An 18,996-nucleotide genomic window follows, 5' to 3' on the forward strand; every position below is an offset into this window, starting at 1 on the left:
ATCCGCCATGTTAACTAGCCCAAAACATTAGGTTCACCGCATTCATATCTCTATCGTTCACCGCGGTGACACTTCTGACACTTCCCCGTGACGCACCTCTATGTCGTATTACTAGAGCAAATACGTATCAAGAACAGAAAAACGTTCGAAATTACCTTCCTGACACTACGTCATTCGTGTAAGCTCTATACTTTTTACTATTTAAAACAGTTATTGCTTGCACACAACAGAAATTATGAACAAGAAGCACTCGTAAATAGTAGTCTGCTAATGTTTTTGTCTACTTAAAAACGGCAGGCCGCGCCCACTCTGGGTTCAAAACGATGTACAGCGTTAAAGTCTGTAGTGCCACGTCCCTTCTCTTATTTTACCTCCGTGCTTAAAACCTTCTAAAAACAACGCACGTGCCAAACCAAAACTATGCCAAGCTCTGTACAAAATGATATACTGTGTTCGAGCATTTAAAGCGTTATCGATGACCACACAGAAAATTAAATGAACCAGAAAACTCCTAATAAAAATTATCAGAAAAAGATCAATTTATTTCTAACGGATAGCAAATGTTTTACTGCGTTTTTCTTCAAAAGCTGCTATGCTATCTTGTAGAAAATTTATTTTCGGACAAAACAAGCCCAAGTTCGTCAGTTTTCGTACACGACTCAAAACTTGATAGTATTTTGTCGTGCAAAGATTGTGTCGCAGATGTTCTGCTTATTTCAGCCAAACATACTCATATTTAATTCGGATGGGTTGTTGCAACATTTCATGTCAATATCATTCACGTGAGTTTTTATAGTGGTGGTTTCTTAATTTTCAATTTTTATTTTTGCATACTTTAAATAAACAATGACAAGAATTTTACGACAAGATATGATAACATGATGTATGTTTTTCAATAGATTATTATTTCTTGTGTAACACATTCAACTTGTGATATAGTAAGCTTTTAAGCACATTTAACTATTTAATATAGTCGTTTCGTAAGTATATCTATGTACTATAAACTATTTACATACTTCATCATTAACTTCACACAGTATTTAATATTTCGTTTGGTATTGTTTTATGTTTCCTGTTATTTTGTGCACTGTATTATGTATTTGTTTCTTTTTCATATGTTTTCATGTGCAGTCTCAAATTTTTATGAGTAAAGTGTGTGTAACTAATAACAAAAAATTGAAGGAAACACTAAAAATTAAACAAAATTAGAAAATATGAAACAAAATAACGAAATAATAAGAATAATAAAAAAATAACATGAAAAACAAATTTAAAATATAAAAAAATTAAACAAAAAAAATCTCCTGCAAGCATGTGATCTTGACATGGTGGGGAGGCTAGTATTATCTGAGGACACAATAGGCTTTACAGGACATGTTCAACAATACCAGGCAGGTAATCGTAGAGAAGCCAGACTAGCAACTCCCAGTTCAAGCAAATGGTTCATAAAGACAAGAAGAAAACCTCTACCAGATTAATCGTTGATCAAGTCAACAAAAATCTACATGAGTTGAAAAGCTATGGCGGTGTAGTAGAGTAAAAGTGTGGCAGAGTAAAAGTTCGGAACCCAAATGAGAAATGTTCCTATCATATGACCATAGTACACGAAAGGTGAATATGTCCTGGGCAGAGTTAGGGATGTAAAAGAAGGGAACTAGCTTTTTGAGTTATCTGGTAGCTTCAAAGACATTTAAATGAAAACATCTTGACATATTCGTGCTTTTTCACGAGTTAACCCTGTTTCCCCAATGCAGTGAGCTCTATTAGCGGCTAGGTGTTGGCACATATGCATCTTGCAATTTGTAAGCTGAAGTCCCTGATCTTGTGCCCAAAATCCAAAAGATTCGCCAGCCATTGTAAACAGTATACATATCCTCATGTCAGTATGGCTGAAGAGTGTACATGTAACATCCAAAAAAAAATTTCTGAGGTTGGCTTTGTTCCTGAGGAGACGCTAAAGCAATTTTTTTGATTTCTAGTGGGAGAGGGGGCTGATTCTCTCCCCGAAGGGACCACCTCTCCCCAAAACCCACTCACTGTTACATGTATTGTGGGTGGAGTGAAAGTAAGACAGAACTTTACGTGCTGTGCGATGCATCTACAATAGAACCTATCTGAGAGTGGAGGTGCATCTGTAATAGGAAGTATCTCAGGGTGGGCAAGCATGCATCTTAAACTTTAAAGGCATAGTGTGTCATATTGCATGACATGACAAATGTCATGTTGGATGAATTGATGGCATGTGTCACGTTATACTACTTGCCATTAAGTATCGTGTTACTTTACTTTATGCGATGCATTATAGTGTATGACATGGGCACAAATTCTAAAAAGTAAAACAACGTGAATATATCAAGACATTTTAATTTAAATATCTTTGAAGCTGCCAGATAAGTCGAAAAGCTAATTTCTTCCTTTTCCTACCCAGGAAATATTTGCCTTTTTTGTGCTATGATATGGGCATTGTTTTATTCTATAATTTTTATTTTAATAAATATATAGTTGTCTAATGTGTAAAATGAAAATAGAAAAGAGGAAACATAGTCATTAGTGAATAAAGGAAAGAAATGCTGCTGCCGACCGGAGTGGCCGTGCAGTTCTAGGCGCTACAGTCTGGAACCGAGCGACCGCTATGGTCACAGGTTCGAATCCTGCCTTGGGCATGGATGTGTGTGATGTCCTTAGGTTAGTTAGGTTTAATTAGTTCTAAGTTCTAGGCGACTGATGACCTCAGAAGTTAAGTCGCATAGTGCTCAGAGCCAAAGAAATGCTGAATGAACTGTTTACTGATTATGTAGGGAAGCAGCCTACTCACGCCTTATAAAATTCACATCAGTCTTTCCATTGTGTGCCAGCCAGTCTGCTGTAACTAGCTCTGACGTCATAAATGTTGCGCAATACTTTAAAAATCAAGTAAATAACCTGAAACGTTTCTAGCATGTCAGGAGTAATACTAAATCAATATGTGTTGAATATCAGTTCAATGACTTTAACCATTTTCGAAATTTGGACGTTTTTCTGTGAAAATCATTGGCGCAACAGAAATGAGCTAGAAACTTAAAAATTTATATTTAGATTCCTTTTGCATAATAATTTAGTAGAAACAGTATTCTGGATCTCCCAAATTAAAATTTTAGTTGAAATTCATGATTTTCTGGGTTTTATCTTAAAAGTTAAGGAAGCAAGAGAGATTAAGTAGGCGAATAAATAAATCTAGGATGTTTAAATTTAAGTAGAAGGGAGATCAGCTATAATCATAAAAATGTGAGAAGTTGCAACAGAATAACTATAAAACTATAGCGATAGCGTATCTCCAAAGGGCAAGTTCAGAGCTCGTCTACTGCATGTAGTGTAATTAAATTAATTATCTCGCCCAAAATATTTGACTTAGCCACGTCAGACAGTTATTATGATTACTTACCTGTGTGCTGATTGCACATTTAAATTGAGAGCTTCATCGGCCATCAGCAAAGGAAGCAAAAATTTATTCGATAACTTAAAGTGGTGCATTACTAGCCCAGCAGCTAGTCGGGAGAGCAGATTTGATCAGGCGTTCCCTTAGCCGTCTGCACTGCGGCTTTACATGTAAGAACGCTGCGTGAGAAAGAAGGAAGGCCCCAGTTCTCTCCAGATGCTGATTAGTGCACCACCTGTGCCGGTAAACAGCCTCGGATGCAGTAATAAGTTACTCGGCATACGCGTAACCATGAAATTGTTTTCGAGTGAAGTGTTAATTTTGGGATGACGTTAATGATCTATCTTTAGTTTGCGTATGTCGTATTTTCACGTGCTGCCGCAGGACAGACAGTCTACCATTATTAGCGTGGCGTTTGATGAACATTATCATCAAATTATGGCGAGCATTCATTTAAACATTTAATTTGAACAGTTATAGGTGCATCAGCGCATTAGACTCTGAACTGCTCTGGTAGTTGGATTGTGTGGATTCTTTTTGGTCTGTGACTTTCAGAATATAGTGAGCATTTTAGAGAGAATGGTTTTTGATTATGAATCCCAGACAATCTCGTAATTCCTCAGAGCTATAAGCTGTAGCTATAAATGTATTTCTCAGATGAAATGGGCACTATGAATTCTAATTACAGGCTTCACGTTTTGCTAATTACTTCCTGGTTGCCAATATTGTAGTTAGAGAGCCGGTGATGAGAACGGCAAACAACAGCATTAAATAAATAATAGGAACATTATCAATTATTCCACCCGCTGCCCCACAATTAGTCCGTTTTCCTGTTTGCAGTTGATATTAGATGTTATCACTAAATCTGTACTCAAAGCAAGACTCTAAACTGCTTGCCTAAGTCAAACACTGGGATGTTTCCTGTGAAAACAGCACAGTCCGGTTTCTTCCCTAGCCTTCCCTCCAACGCACTTACTTTTCATCTCTAACAACCTCATCATCAATGTGACAGTGAACTGTAGTCTTGCATCCTTCCTGTTACAAATAATCAAAAGGAAATACTTTCTTACAAACAATAATCACAAAAAGGAATTAGATGAGAAACAACTGGCAGAAGCACGCAGTAAATATCATATTATCTGATGCTAACACTCAGAATTTTTTTTTTATGTCATACATCTGATAATACTTATTATGTGTTATGATAAATTTCCTGATGACTGGGACTTCCGATACAGATGTATCGTGACTTAAGGTCAGAAAGCAGTGGAATCCATTGTCTGCTCCTTAGCCCATTAACTCAAGTCTGGATATGAAAATGCCGAGCCTATAGCAACTACACTGGACTTACAGAAAAATCATCCTATTGATTTGAGCATTGTATGGTCATTGTATACTGTAGACAGACCAAGACAATCATCAACATGTACAATTATAATAATAAAAGAAATTGATTCCGGTCAAAAGATACTCATTTCGGTGAGAACATACTGCGAATCTGCAACAGGCTGCATGGTCCATATGAAGAACTGGACAGCATGCTGTAAATGAAGGGTCAGCTATACATCAGTGTTGGTACCAGTGGTCCAGAGAAGGTGTAAGTACAATATTGATACTGGCCAGCACCAATACACAATGTGTAACTAAAGTCCCTTTACAGACTTTGAGGATCTGTAGCGGTGACAAAGATGGTTCAGTTTAGTTACACTGACGAGTCAAAACATTATGATCACCTGTTTAATACCTAGTTTGTCTGTCTTTGGAATGAAATACTTCACTGATCCAACAGTTTGCTGATAGGTTTGTGGAGGTAAGTGGCATTTCATATCTACTCATAGGTCATGTAATTCGCTAAATAACGGGCTGCTGATTTGCATACGCCGTGATGGCGTCCAACAGCGACCCAGATGGGCTCCAAAGGATTTACATCAGGCAAATTTGGTTGCGAAGATATCAACGTGAGTTCGCTGAATGCTCTTCAAACCACTGCAGCACGGCTATGGCTCCGAGACACATACAATTATAGTGCTGAAAGACGAAATCGCCGTCGTTGAAGACGTCAAGCATGAAGGAAAACAAGCGATTCGCAGCCATTAGCGTGTCTTTGATTACTACTGCAGGCCCTGTTCAAGCACATAAGAATGTCTCCCATAGCATAATACCACCCCCACCAACCTGCGTCCGTGGCTTGTTGCACACTTCGAGCTGTTGTTCACCTCAAAGACAGCGTTGTGGAGATGGCCAACGTTCTAGTGTAAAAAAAAATTAAAAAAAAGGATTCAGTCGAAGGAACAACACGTTTCCGTTGAATGACAGTCGAATCCTGATAGTCCCATGCCCACTGCAGTCATAATTGACGATACCGTTGGGTCAACATGTGAACACGTAGGGTGGTCTGTTGCGGAGCTCCATTTTCAACAATGTGCGTTGAACTGTGTGCTCCAAAACACTTGTGCATGCACCAGCATTGTGCTCTTTTGGCAGAGATGCCGCAGCTCACTACCTATTCTACTTTACAGAGCAGACAAGCCTCCGAACCCAGAGTTCTGTGAATAGTCATTGCCGTCCAGCCATTGAGAGCCTAGTGATAGTTTCACTGTCCTACCTCTTTCTGTAGATTCTCATGACAGTAGCCAGTGAACATTGGACCAGTGTCACCGTTTTCGAGACACTCATTCACAGGGTCCGTGTAATAAAGTCGCTTATCTCAATAGATTTCCCCATTTGCAGTTCATATCTTCGACAGGGTCGACCCCCATCTGTGTCTGCTCTTACATACTTTTTGTACTACGCCACATGCCCACAACGCCACCAGGCTGTATACAACATTACAGTGGGCAGTTATCATAATGTTTTGGCTTATCAGTGTACATGCAAAATACCACAACACACATTGCTCTCTGACCACTGCTACTTGTCAGCTTGGTCCACTTATAAGTAGGGCTCGATGTGAGGACCACCAATGTCAACACAGGTACAGTACCCCCACACCATTCCTTGTACACATGATCACCAATCCCTGGTTGTCCAGCATCAGCCATAACCATAAACCTCGCCTGTAGGAGTATAATAAATAAAGGATTTCATATGACCCCATAGGTGGCAGTCCAGAAGGTTCAAGTCAGCAGAATGTGCAGGCCAAGCAATCAGGCCACCACAATCTATCCACCACTGCCTGAATCCACAAGTGAATAATGATGTAGTGCACCATCATTCCGAAACCAAGTTTTGACGCACATGCAGTGAGTGACACATCTTCCAAGAGCCCATGCGGTGCACTGTCAAGGAATTGCAAATACACAGCACTGATGAGATATGGAGGAGGGACTTATGGCCCAGTCAAGTCCATCCATGAAACCAGTCCAAATGTTCAGACTATTGTTTCTGAAATCCAGGGTGGCACACAACATGCAGGTTTTTATTGGCTCACGCATGACTGTTGCAGGAATTGAGAACCTTCACAGATACATCATTGGTTTGACGCATTATTAAGTAATAGAACCCATTACATTCCCTGGAGGATAAATGTACAACAGAACTGAGAGTAAGATCAGGTGTGTCCCAAGAATGCATATTTTGAATGTTCTCAGTATATATGAATAATATTGTCATGTAGAAGAAGGTGTAATTAGATTAATGACGAACACTAACTTCGCACTTCACTTAACGACTGTTTATTCAGCACTTGCACATACAAGAGCACAGAGCGAATTGCCTCTGGCCACTACACATATGGTATATATACAGTTATAGAACATTCCAGTAAAATGATTCTTGATATTTGTGGATACTTGTAGAATGTCCTTGAACCAAATATAGAAATTAAAATTTTATAATTCAGGTGAGTTTCGAACTCACAGCCCTCCATGCAACAGTCTAGTATTATAACCACTACACCACATTGACTGTACTACTTAGTTTCTCCTGCGACACTGCTCCCTCCTTAAGAGAACAGCGTCTCGGTGTTACGTCGTCCTAGTCCGGGAATGAGTCATCGATCCTGCATACTCCGACTCCCAATGACTGATGTTCACCCTGGTGGTGATCTTCCTAGAACTTCCTTTGCACTACGCTCTTCGTCACCTTTCTTAAAAACTGCCACAAATTCAAGAACATTGACATTAATAAATTCTGTTTAGAGCAGCATCTAGAAGCATGTGCAACAGAAGTAGATTTCCATAAGAGATCCTAGATAATAGTAACTATTTACCGAGAACGTGCAGGAAATTATAATCTGTTCATAAATCATCTAGAAGCTCTTTTGGGTTATTTAACATGAAGAAACAAAGAAATTATGCTTGCTGGTGTCTTTAATATAGATTTTCTAATGCAATCTCCCAGTAAACATTTACTGCAGTTAGTAATGTTGTCTTTCAATCTAACTCACACTGTAAACTTTCCAACTAGGATCACTAAATCCTCCAGGACAGCCACTGATAACATTTTTATAGACAAATCAAAGGAACAAAATCATATCATAAAAGCTGTAATAAATGGACTATGAGATCATGGCATGCAGCTCCTTGTTTTAGATGTAAATTCTAAGCAGATTATCAACACTGCTAAATCTGAGTACGGGAGAGTAGTCAATCAACCAAAAATTGTGTGTTTTAGAAAACTGCTCAAAGATATGAACTGGAAAGATATTTATAGTGCTCATGACATGAATGAAAAATATAACACATTCATGAACAATGTCAGTATCATGTCTGAAAACTGTTTTCCTCTAAAAGTTACTCAAATTAAACAGAAGTCTATAATAAAACCATGGATTACACAAGGAATAAAGATTTCCTGTAAGACAAAAAGGAAAATGTATCTGTCGACCAAGAATAGCTCCAATGCTGATGATTTAGCTAAAAATGGCTCTGAGCACTATGGGACTTAACATCTGAGGTCATCAGTCCCCTAGAACGTATAACTACTTAAACCTAAATAACCTAAGGACATCACACACATCTATACCCAAGGCAGGATTCGAACCTGCGACCATAGCGGTCGCGCGGTTCTAGACTGAAGCGACTAGAACCGCTTGGCCACACCAGCCGGCATGATTTAGCTAAATACAAGGAATACTGTAAAATATTTAAAAAAAGGTAATTCAGACATCTAAACAAATGCACTACAAGAAGAAGATAGCAATGTCAGGGAACAAAATAAAAACAATATGGGATATAATGAAAGAGGAGACTGGTAGAACCAGAAAGGAACAGGAGAAAATAGCATTAAGGGTAGATGACACATTAGTAACTGATGGGCATAGTGTGGCAAATCTATTTAACAAGTACTTTATATCCGTTACTGATAGAATGGGATTGTCAGGATTAGTAAATAATGCCCTTGAATATCTGAAACTAGCCTTTACAAATAGCTTCAGGTACATTAATATGTCACTCACTTCACCAAAAGAAAACTTCCATAATAAAATCTTTAAAAACAAAGCATTCTAGTGGTTACAATGAAATATGAACAAATTTAATTAAGGCATGTTCTTGTGAGTTTAGTACAATTCTAAGTTACTTGTGTAACCAGTCAATTATAACTGGGACATTTCCTGACTGGCTAAAATATGCAGATGTTAAGACTCTATTCAAGAAAGGGGATAAAGAGATACCATCAAACTACAGACCGATCTCACTTTTGCCAGCATTCTCAAAAATTTTAGAAAAAGTAATGTACAGGCAGCTTCTCAACCATCTGACCACAAATAACATATTATCAAGAACACAGTTTGGATTTCTGAAGGGTTCTGATATCGAGAAGGCTATTTACACCTACAGTGAAAATGTACTTAACACATTGAATAACAAGTTACAAGCAGCAGGTATTTTCTGTGATTTGTCAAAGGCATTTGATTGTGTGAACCACAACATTCTTTCAAATAAATTAGAATTCTATGGTGTCATGGGCAGTGCTGCAGAATGGTTCAAGTCATACCTCGCTAACAGGAAACAAAGGGTGTCAGTGCAAGGGACTAGTGAATTAAGTCATCAGTCATCATCAGAATGGGAAGAAATTACATGTGGTGTCCCACAAGGTTCCATCTTAGGGCCTTTGCTTTTTCTTGGGTACATTAATGATCTCTCATCAGTTACACTGCCAGAAGCAGAGTTCATTTTGTTTGCAGATGGCACATGTATTGCAATAAATAGTATGTCGAGTGTAGTTCTTGAAAGATCTGCTAATGATATTTTCATGGATATTAATAAATGGTTTATAGCCAACTCACTGACATTAAACTTCTAAAAGACTCACTATATGCAATTCAGAACCTGTAAGAGGTTTCCACCCAGCATATGCATAAAGTATCAAGAAAAGCAGATAGAAGAGGTTGACAGTGTTAAATTCCTGGGATTACAACTTGATAATAAATTCAGTTGGGAGGAGCACACCACAGAACTGCAGAAACGCCTTAACAAATCTGTATTTGCAATTTGAGCGTTAGCAGACACAGGCGACATAAAAATGAAAAAGCTTGCATACTTTGCCTACTTTCATTCCATAATGTCATATGGTATAATATTTTGGGGTAACTCTTCTTCAAAGAACTGGTTACACTAACTACTGCCTCTCAGTATATTTTTAATCCTTAATGAAATTTGTCCTAAATAATATATCTCTTTTTCCAACAAACAGCTCAGTTCATACATACAATACCAGGAACAGAAATGATCTGCTCAAGGACTTAAAAGCAATTACTTTAGTTCAAAAAGGGGTCCACTACTCAGGAACACTCATCTTCAATAATTTGCCAGCAAACACAAAAACATTTAGTTACAAATAAAGATCAGTTCAAAAAGAGCCTAAAAGACTAGCTAGTGGCCAACTCCTCCTACTCCATTGACGAATTTTTTAATAGAAACAAATGATGTATTGTATATACTCATACTATTAGTATTGTTATTTCAGCTTAAAAAAAATTGAAAAAATTGACATGTTTCACATCCACGAGGATCTCCTCAGCACAGATCTATGGAACGAAAAACTAATCTAATCCATTTGTTGCCTATTGCTGGAGCTTCGAATTAACCCTGGGTTGCAGGATCCTTGCAGGGCTTCATTCAAAGAACGTGGACCATATCTCTGATCTGTCATCGTCTTGCGTTGGGGTCGAAATCTCCAACTTCATAAGTAACATCAGACAACTGTCTTACAACCTTATAAGGTCCAAAGTAGCGCCTGAGGAGCTTCTGGGGCCATCCTTCCGAACAGGAGTGAAGATCCAGACAGGTCACCAGGCTGGTAGACAACAGAGCCATGGCGCACGTCGTACCTTCGGCGATCGTTTTCTTCAGCCTGCAGCGTGCAGAGTCGAGCTAACTGCCGAGCTTCCTCAACTCTGGTTAACACCTGGTCAATGTAGACATTGTCCATGTCATCAGCTTGTAATGGAAACACAGTGTCCATCATCATAGTCGCTTCATGTCCATGCACCAGGAAAAATGGCGTAAATCCTGTGGTGCTTGTTTGGCGGTGTTGTAGGCAAACGTCACGAAAGGTAGCACCACACCCTACTTGCTCTGCTCAACACTGTCGGACATTGATAGCATGTCGGCCAAGGTCTTATTAAGGCATACAGTAAGCCCGTTAGTTTGCAGATGGCAGGCAGTCGTCATGTGATGAGTAATGTTGCACCGACAGTTTATCTGCGTCACAAGATTACATTGAAAACTTTCCCTCAATCTGTAATTAACGATCTTGGGGCACCATGTTTTAATACAATGTCTTCCACGATGAATTTGGCTAACTTGAATGTTTCGGCTGTTTTCATGGCTGTTGTAATGGCATAGCATGGCAGATAATCAGTGCAAACAATAATCCATCTATTGCCACTGGCAGACGTTGGAAATCATCCAAGGATGTCAATCCCAACACGCTGGAAAGGTGTTTCAGCTGGTCGAAATGGTATGAGTAGGCCAGGTGGTTTCTGAGGAACTGCCTTTCTCCTCTGGCACTGTCGACAGTGCGACACATGGTGAAGGACACTCCTCAATAAACCTGGCCAGAAAAATCTCTTGGGGATTCTATCGTATGTATTAATAAATCTTAAATGTCAGCCTCAGGTGTGTCCTGGAATTTCTGTAGAACATGCGCATGTTTTTAGGAATCACTGGTGGCCACGTCTTTCCAAACAGATCAAAGTTTTTCTTGCAAAGTAATCCATTAACTACCTTAAATTGTCCTTTCACACCCTCTGACCGATTTAAGGCAAGCATAATTTGAGATATCTTGGCGCCCTCCTCCTGCTCAGCAGGGAGATCCTGAACTGCAGGACAGTCACTATCTTCATCAAAGTCTTGATGGCCTTGCACAGGGTTTCTTGAGAGACAGTCAGCATCTTGGTGTTTCATTCCACTTCTGTACACTATGGTAATTTTATACTCTTGAAGACATAGTGCACACCTGCCGAGTCATCCTGTTGAATCCTTAAGACCTGTCAACCAACAAAGTGAATGATGGTCTGTAACAACTGTGAATGGCCTTCCACAGAGATACTGTCGAAATTTGCACAAGGCCCAGATCACAGCAAGACATTCTCTTTCTGTAGTTGAGTAGCTTCTCTCGGCTTTTGTAAGTGTCCTAGAAGCATAGGCTATAACCTTCTCTTATCCATCCTAAATCTGCACCAGAAAAGCACCGATCCCATACCCTTTGGCATCTGTGTGTAGTTCTGTAGGTGCTCTCTCATCATACAGACCGAGTACAGGGTAGGTCGTCAGAGCTTTTTGCAGCATGTCGAAAGAATCTTGTTGAGCACCACCCCCAGATGAATTTAGCATTGGCTTTTAACAACTCTTGGAGTGGCCTGGCTTTGATACAAAAGTCTTTTATATAATTACGGTAATAAGAACATAATCCGAGGAAGCTTCTCACATCTCTAATACTTTTGGGAATAGGAATTCGCTTATAGATCTCACCTTTTCTGGGTCTGACCGCACACCTTCGTTTGACAGGTGTCAAAGTATTTTGATTTCTTTTGCTCCAAAGAGAGACTTTCTTGGATTAAGATTCAGTCCGCCTTGTTGGAGACAGTTAAGAATGGCCCTCAGTATTTTTATATGTTCAACAATGTCTCTGAGAACACTATAATGTCATCTGAACAACAAAGACACATCGTCCACTTCAGGTGACTTAGAAGATTATCCATCATCCATTCAAAAGTTGCTGGTGCATTACACAAACCAAAAGGCATAACCTTACACTCATACAGGCCCTCAGTGGTGATGAATGCAGTTTCCTCACGATCAGCCTCATCTACTTCGCTTTTCCAGTATCCCGAGTATACATGCCTGTATGCAGCTAAGCATAGTGATTTCATTGTAATTTCATTTGAAATCCAACTATCTCTTTTACTATTCCGAAGAATGCGACGACACTTCACGCACATTTGTCTATAATGTATGCAGTTTGTCAGCGTAGGGTGGCTGTTAAAAACACTGAGATCATGTCTACATGTGCAAATTGCTTCACGGCATGCCTCAGTCCACCAAGGGACTGGGGCATGATGTGGTAGAGAGGAAGTGTGGTGGATGGAATGTTCTGCAGCAGTAAGGGTACTGTTTGTGACATATTCGACCTGGGCATCACAACTGGGGAAATCTTGTTCTTCGCAGGTCGCCAGGGAGGAGTAAAGCTGCCAGTCAGTCCAAGGAAGCTGCTATTTAGGCATGCACACGGATGAGGTAGGGGTCAGAAAATGGATAGCACATGGGAAATGGTCGCTCGAGTAAGTGTCAGAAATAACAGACCACTCAAGACGATGGGTAAGCTGGGCAGTGCAGTGGGATAGGCCCAAATGGGAATAGGTGTGCTAGGAGTCGGAAAGGAAAGTGGGTGCTCCAGTTTGAGGCAGAAGAGATTAAGTTGGTTAAGGTCAGCCAAAAGGGCATCTCTCTGACAGGTCCTGGGAGAAACCCAAAGGGAATGATGTGCATTAAAGTCACCGAGTAGCAAAAATGGGGGACGCAGCTGCCCAATAAGTTGAAGGAAGTCTGCCCTGGTGACAGCGAATGATGGAGGGACATTTAGAGGACAGAGGGAAAAAGTCAGGTGGGGAAGGAAAAGGCAAACTGCCACAGCTTGAAGACTGGTAGTCAGTGAGATGGGTTGACTATGAATGTCATCCTGTATGAGTTGCATGACGCCCCCATGAGAGGGAATGCCGACCTCAGGGGGAAGGTCAAAACTAATTGGAAAGAAATGTGATAGCTCAAAGTGGTGGTGAGGGCGCAATTTCATTTCCTGAAGGCAGAGTACAAGGGGATGCTGCGATGCTAGAAGCAGCCATAAACCTTCTTTGTGGGGCTGAAGGCCGTGAACGTTCCATTGGAGGAGAGTCATGACTAAGAGACGTGGATGTGACACCTCAGTGACTGCTGAGTGACAGCTTGGGAAGAGGCGCTACTACAGGGTACAGAAGCAGGAGGATCCTGCTCCAAGGGGTCCAAAGAAGAATCAGTGTGCTTGTGCAGTCAGTCTGTAGAGTCCAACGCCGAAAAACGGTTGTTGGTGCGCACCGACGACACAGAGGCAGACTGGGCGAAGATATCACGTGCCGATACCACCAAAGAGGATCTTTGAGGTGGCAAAGGAGAAGACCGTTTGCCTTTGGAGGACTTCTTCGAGCCTTTCTGGTTAAATGAAGACTTGGGTGTCGTTTGGCTGGAGGGACGGAGGAAGTCTTCACAGGACTACTCCTTCAGTCCTTTCTGGCCTACCGGTTGCGTAGCTGGTAGTTTCGCCCCTGGAGGCGAGAGTTTGACAGCTTGTTGCGCAGCTGGACAGGGGGAGGGGGAATGGCGATGCTATCTTGACACTGGGCGATTTCACGACCTCAGAGCTGAATTGGAGGTCACATGTCTGCATGGCCATGTCCTTCATGGAGCGAGGGGCACCAATAACAGAATTATAGGCACCAGACGGGAGAACACAGAGTTTGCGATTAGCCAATAACTTGCAAGCAACTGGATAAGGCACCTTTTCCTTTACTCGCATCTCTTGAACAGCTTGCTCATCAAAATACACCAGACACTCCCGAGAGGGGGCGGCATGGCCACCATTGCAGTTGATACAGCGGGGATAAGGAGGTGGACAATCTCCCTCATGCGCATCCCTACCACAGGTGACACATTTGGCTGGATGTCGACAAGACGTATTAGTGTGGTTAAAACAATGACAATGGTAGCAGCACATCGGGTTCAGAATGTATGGCCACACGGTGATAATTTCATAGCCTGCTTTGAGCTTGGATGGAAGCACCACTCTTCTCAAAGGTGAGAAAGAGAGTTCGGGCAGGCACTAAGGAGGAATCTACCTTTTTCATTAGATCATGAACGGCAATGAGATGAAAGAGGTAAGATCGTATTTTGGTCTAGGTTAGACCATCGAGCAGCCTGGTGTAACTTACATCATGAGAAGAATTCAAAGTTCTGTGGGCCTCGACACGAACAGGTTAACTGTGGAGAAGCGAGTTATTGTGCTTGAGAATGAAGTTGTCTATAAAAGCAAGAGTGAGAGCAGGATTTCACAGGGCCAGCAATTGCATATACACCTTTCTGAATAATAAACAGATTTACCATGGCGAAGGACTTACCATCTTCAGTACTTGAGACCAGGAGGAACCATGGTGTAGTGGGAAGGGTCTTTGAATCATTAGTCTCGTATTTACATTTTGTAGAAGTTGAGTGGGAAGATGATTGACTCATCATGAAGAAATCCCCCATTATTGCCAGCGTCTCTGGCCAACTGCCCCCCCCCCCCCCCCCCACTCCCCCACTAGGGGACGAACCCACCTTAGGTGATTGTACACACCTCCCAAACATCTGACAGAGAGACCAATCGATAATTTGGCAAGGTTACAGCTCAGGCAGTCACCCCTCCCAGGGCCTGACTGAACTGTACCAGGGGGGTAAGTGCGAACCTTATCAGTTGATCCAGAGCAGGGAATTACGCATTACACAGTCACCTGTTACACGTCATACACATGGGCCGACCTTCAGGAGTGCACAGCGAGGAAGGAGAAAAATAGAGGATCTTCAAACGCCAAAGTGGAGGAATGAGATGAGAAGGGAGCAAAAAACAAAGGTGAAACTGTTCGCATGTCACCAACGAATGCAGAACATTCCCAAGAATACCCCAGACATGTTCCCCAAGGGAAGGGAAAAGGAACAGCAAGAGGATAGACATGCAGCATGGAAGGGAAAAAATGCCAAAGAGTGGCAAGCCCCTTTGGGGAGGGGGAAACAACTATTATTATCTTACCACAAATAATATATTCTAGTAAGATATGATACATGACCTGAAAAAAAGTAATGTTAAAATCAAGTACCAATACATCTGAAATTCTCCGTAATATTCTCAAAAAAATCTTTTTTTTTCAATGTCTTGTAATCAGTTGCTTCCACAACTAAATAAATTTGTTCTCATAAAAATTAGGCCAACTCATTACATGTTGACGCTAATTTGAACTTTGATGCCTTAGAAGTTGGTTGTTGGTTGACTTAGGGGGAGGGAACCAAACCATCGATCCTATCGGGTTAGGTAATGATGGGGAAGAAAGTAGGCCACGCCCTTTCCAAAGGGACCATCCAAGTATCTGCCTGAAGTGATTTAGGGAAATCACACAAAACCTAAATCAGGACGGCCGGATGAGAGTTTGAACCATCATCCTCTTGAATACGATTCCAGCGTGCTAACCACTGTGCACTCTTAGAAACATTAGGAAAGCAGGAAGAAGAAGAAGGTCACTGTGAGGAGAATAGGTAACGTTTTCTAATCTGCCATGCAATGCTACTACATTAGGAGTGCATGCTTGCTGAGAACTGCAGCAGTTATGGTATAAACTGCACACAGGAATGACAAGGTTTAGTGAAAACTCATTATAGACACACAGCTGACTTCATTGCCAACACAATAGAAAACAGCACAGCTGTCACTCTGCTGTAGTGTTACAGTTGGCAGATCTGAGACCAGCAGCACGCATGATCATAATGAAGTCGACATAAAATGTACAGCTTGTAAAAGTTTTCTTCACAGTGTCACCGAGGGGAGTGCACGGAGTGGAGAAAAGAGCACAATGGTGGTGAAGGGTAAGGAAAGATGCGTAGACACACAGCAGTGATGGCATTTTTCCCCGTCATACCAATGTAATACTGTAATGTACCCTGGCTGCTCAAAATTTACGCTTGACAGATCGTGAAAAAGAGTGTTTCATTGGCTACACTGTAGACGCAATACAGCAGCTTCCATTACACAATAGCTGACAGTCTTCCATTATCTCTTTTAACTGTAGATTAATGAAAGTACCATATCTAAAATTATAAGCATTTATTCTTGAATTAAAGCTACTGCATAATAATGTGCATGTAAGCATAACTAAAGAAATTTTCGATAATGGTGCAAAGATATACAGAAAATTAGCTTGACAATGAGTGACATCTAAATATAGTTTCATAATCAATGACGACGGTTGCTAGTGACAGTGTACACATGAATTGTATATCTAGAAGTTACCATGATAAGTGCAAATATGCTGCTGAACAACAACATAATCCCATGCATAACAAGCATTACATTTGAAAATGAAATGCGAGGTTCGGGAAACAAGGGCTTGAAAATTAATGAAAGTGTGAAAAACAATAAAGAGGTAGTTTGCAGAGTAAACACTAACCAAATTTTATACCTCTTCGCTCAAAGATTTTTTATGAGATATGTGTCACCACCAGGCCATACCATCTAATGATAGGATACTATCAATTAACACATTTACCCACATATTTAAACAGGAAAATACTTTGAACCATAGCAACAAGTGCTTTTTATAGCAACTCTTTGCGTTCATATAACGTGACATCAGAGACCTAGATCTCTTAGTCAGACAGACACACACACACACACACACACACACACACACACACACACACACACACACAGAGAGAGAGAGAGAGAGAGAGAGAGAGAGAGAGAGAGAGAGAGAGATTGCAAAGAGTGCATTTGTTCATTCTGAAAATAAATTGATGGTACATCTGCTTATTATTATTATTGTCATGTCAGCTACTGCTAATGTGTACCAGGTATGGATTTTAAAACAAAAACATCAATATTGTACCAAACATAATGTCAGTTCATGAAATATCAATATTCATGCGTTGATTATTTTCCAAACTAAAGGTGAAGTGTACACTCCAGTTCTTTCAGCAAATGTTGAAAGATTTTCTAGCTACAAGCATATGTTGACTGACAATAGATGTTCCTTTACCTTTGAAAACCTCTGCATGCTGATTGTTATACACTGTAATAGCTGTACAATGTTACAGAACAGTTTCCGTACATCTTCAAACAATGAGATTTCTTTAAAAAAAACATTGTGACTTTAATTATCCTTCTTGTAATTTCAGTTTCAGCCTTCTTATAAAGTTTTTCATTACTATAGTTCATTTTATAACTCATTTTACATATTATATTTTATATCGCTATTAATATTTTAAGGGTACTTTAGTGATACTTTTGAACATATTTTATATCATCAAAATCTTCGACAGCCCTCTACAGCATTTTTTTTTTCCAGATTTGTAAACTGTTACAGCCAGCTTTATTCACAAAATACGTGAATAATACATGAGTTATAAGTCTTAAGCCTAAAGGCCCACTGAGCCAGCGTGCGTGGGACATATTTCGCAGTGGCGTCATGCCGCCACACAAGGGCTCTGCTGGCAAGCTTGCAGCCCTGGACAATGTGGTTGGCAGTCTGAAGGCATTACACCTTGCTCAGCACTTCTCCCTGTTACAGCTGTGACTCCTGAGAGGTTTCAATGGCAGGGCATTGATACACATGCAGATGCAAGTCATGTAGTCGTGGCCTGACAGGAAGCGACTGGTGTTGTGAGTCCTGCAGTGTTGGTCAGGTGTCTTGGCCGATGACAGCAAGGCAGCCCTGTCACAGATGATATGCAGGCACACGGTCCCTCTCCAACCTGTGCAGACGTCTTCAGCAAATGGCCCTCCCACAATAGATGCTGCTGCAGCACCGCCAACTCATGCTGCACCTCCTCCAGGCCTGCATCGGCGGCAGAGGGCCCGAGCTGCAGCAAGGCAAGGAGTCTGTTCTGCCTCAGAGTTGGTTCAATCCAGTGGGCAGATGGGATGCTGTGGCCCCCCTGGGCTATAGGAGAATGGAAATAGCCCAGTGGAGTGTCCATTGGGAGGCGGAACCATCTCCTCACTGCAGCACGAATGCAGATGTCCACGGCCATGCGGGTGCTACTCGAGGAGAGCACATGGTAGAGGCCCAGGAGAAGCAAGTCCCAAAGTTCATAGGGCCACACTGCTGTGACTTTAGCAATGATGCCATGATGACACCCAGTTGTTCCTGGATGTGGCACCTCCGATGAAAGAGGCACCGACCCGAAGATGAGAACTGTAGGTTCAGGTAGCTGAAGGTGTCATCCACACGCAGCACTGGCATGGTGGAGTCAGAGGCAGTGAAGGTGACGTCAGAATCAACCTTCACATTCTTGTCGCTGCTGGATGCCACGAGGGCAAGGATGAAACACTTCCACAGGTCCAGTTGGTCAAGGGCTACT

At 41.2% G+C, this 18,996-nt stretch overlaps 1 protein-coding gene across 1 annotated transcript in view; it reads right to left on the minus strand.

Moving 5' to 3' along the window:
* Positions 1 to 7,127: 7,127 nt before the first annotated feature.
* The window catches only part of LOC126473767 (dehydrogenase/reductase SDR family protein 7-like), a 44,672-nt gene continuing 32,803 nt past the window's right edge, over positions 7,128 to 18,996 (minus strand). Inside the window, exon 6 of the mRNA XM_050101029.1 lies at positions 7,128 to 7,510. Coding sequence (XP_049956986.1) covers positions 7,446 to 7,510 — 65 coding nt within the window. The 3' untranslated portion in view covers positions 7,128 to 7,445. The remainder of the gene's footprint in view (positions 7,511 to 18,996) is intronic.

Source organism: Schistocerca serialis, chromosome 4 (assembly GCF_023864345.2).
Source record: "Schistocerca serialis cubense isolate TAMUIC-IGC-003099 chromosome 4, iqSchSeri2.2, whole genome shotgun sequence".
Lineage (NCBI taxonomy): Eukaryota > Metazoa > Arthropoda > Insecta > Orthoptera > Acrididae > Schistocerca > Schistocerca serialis.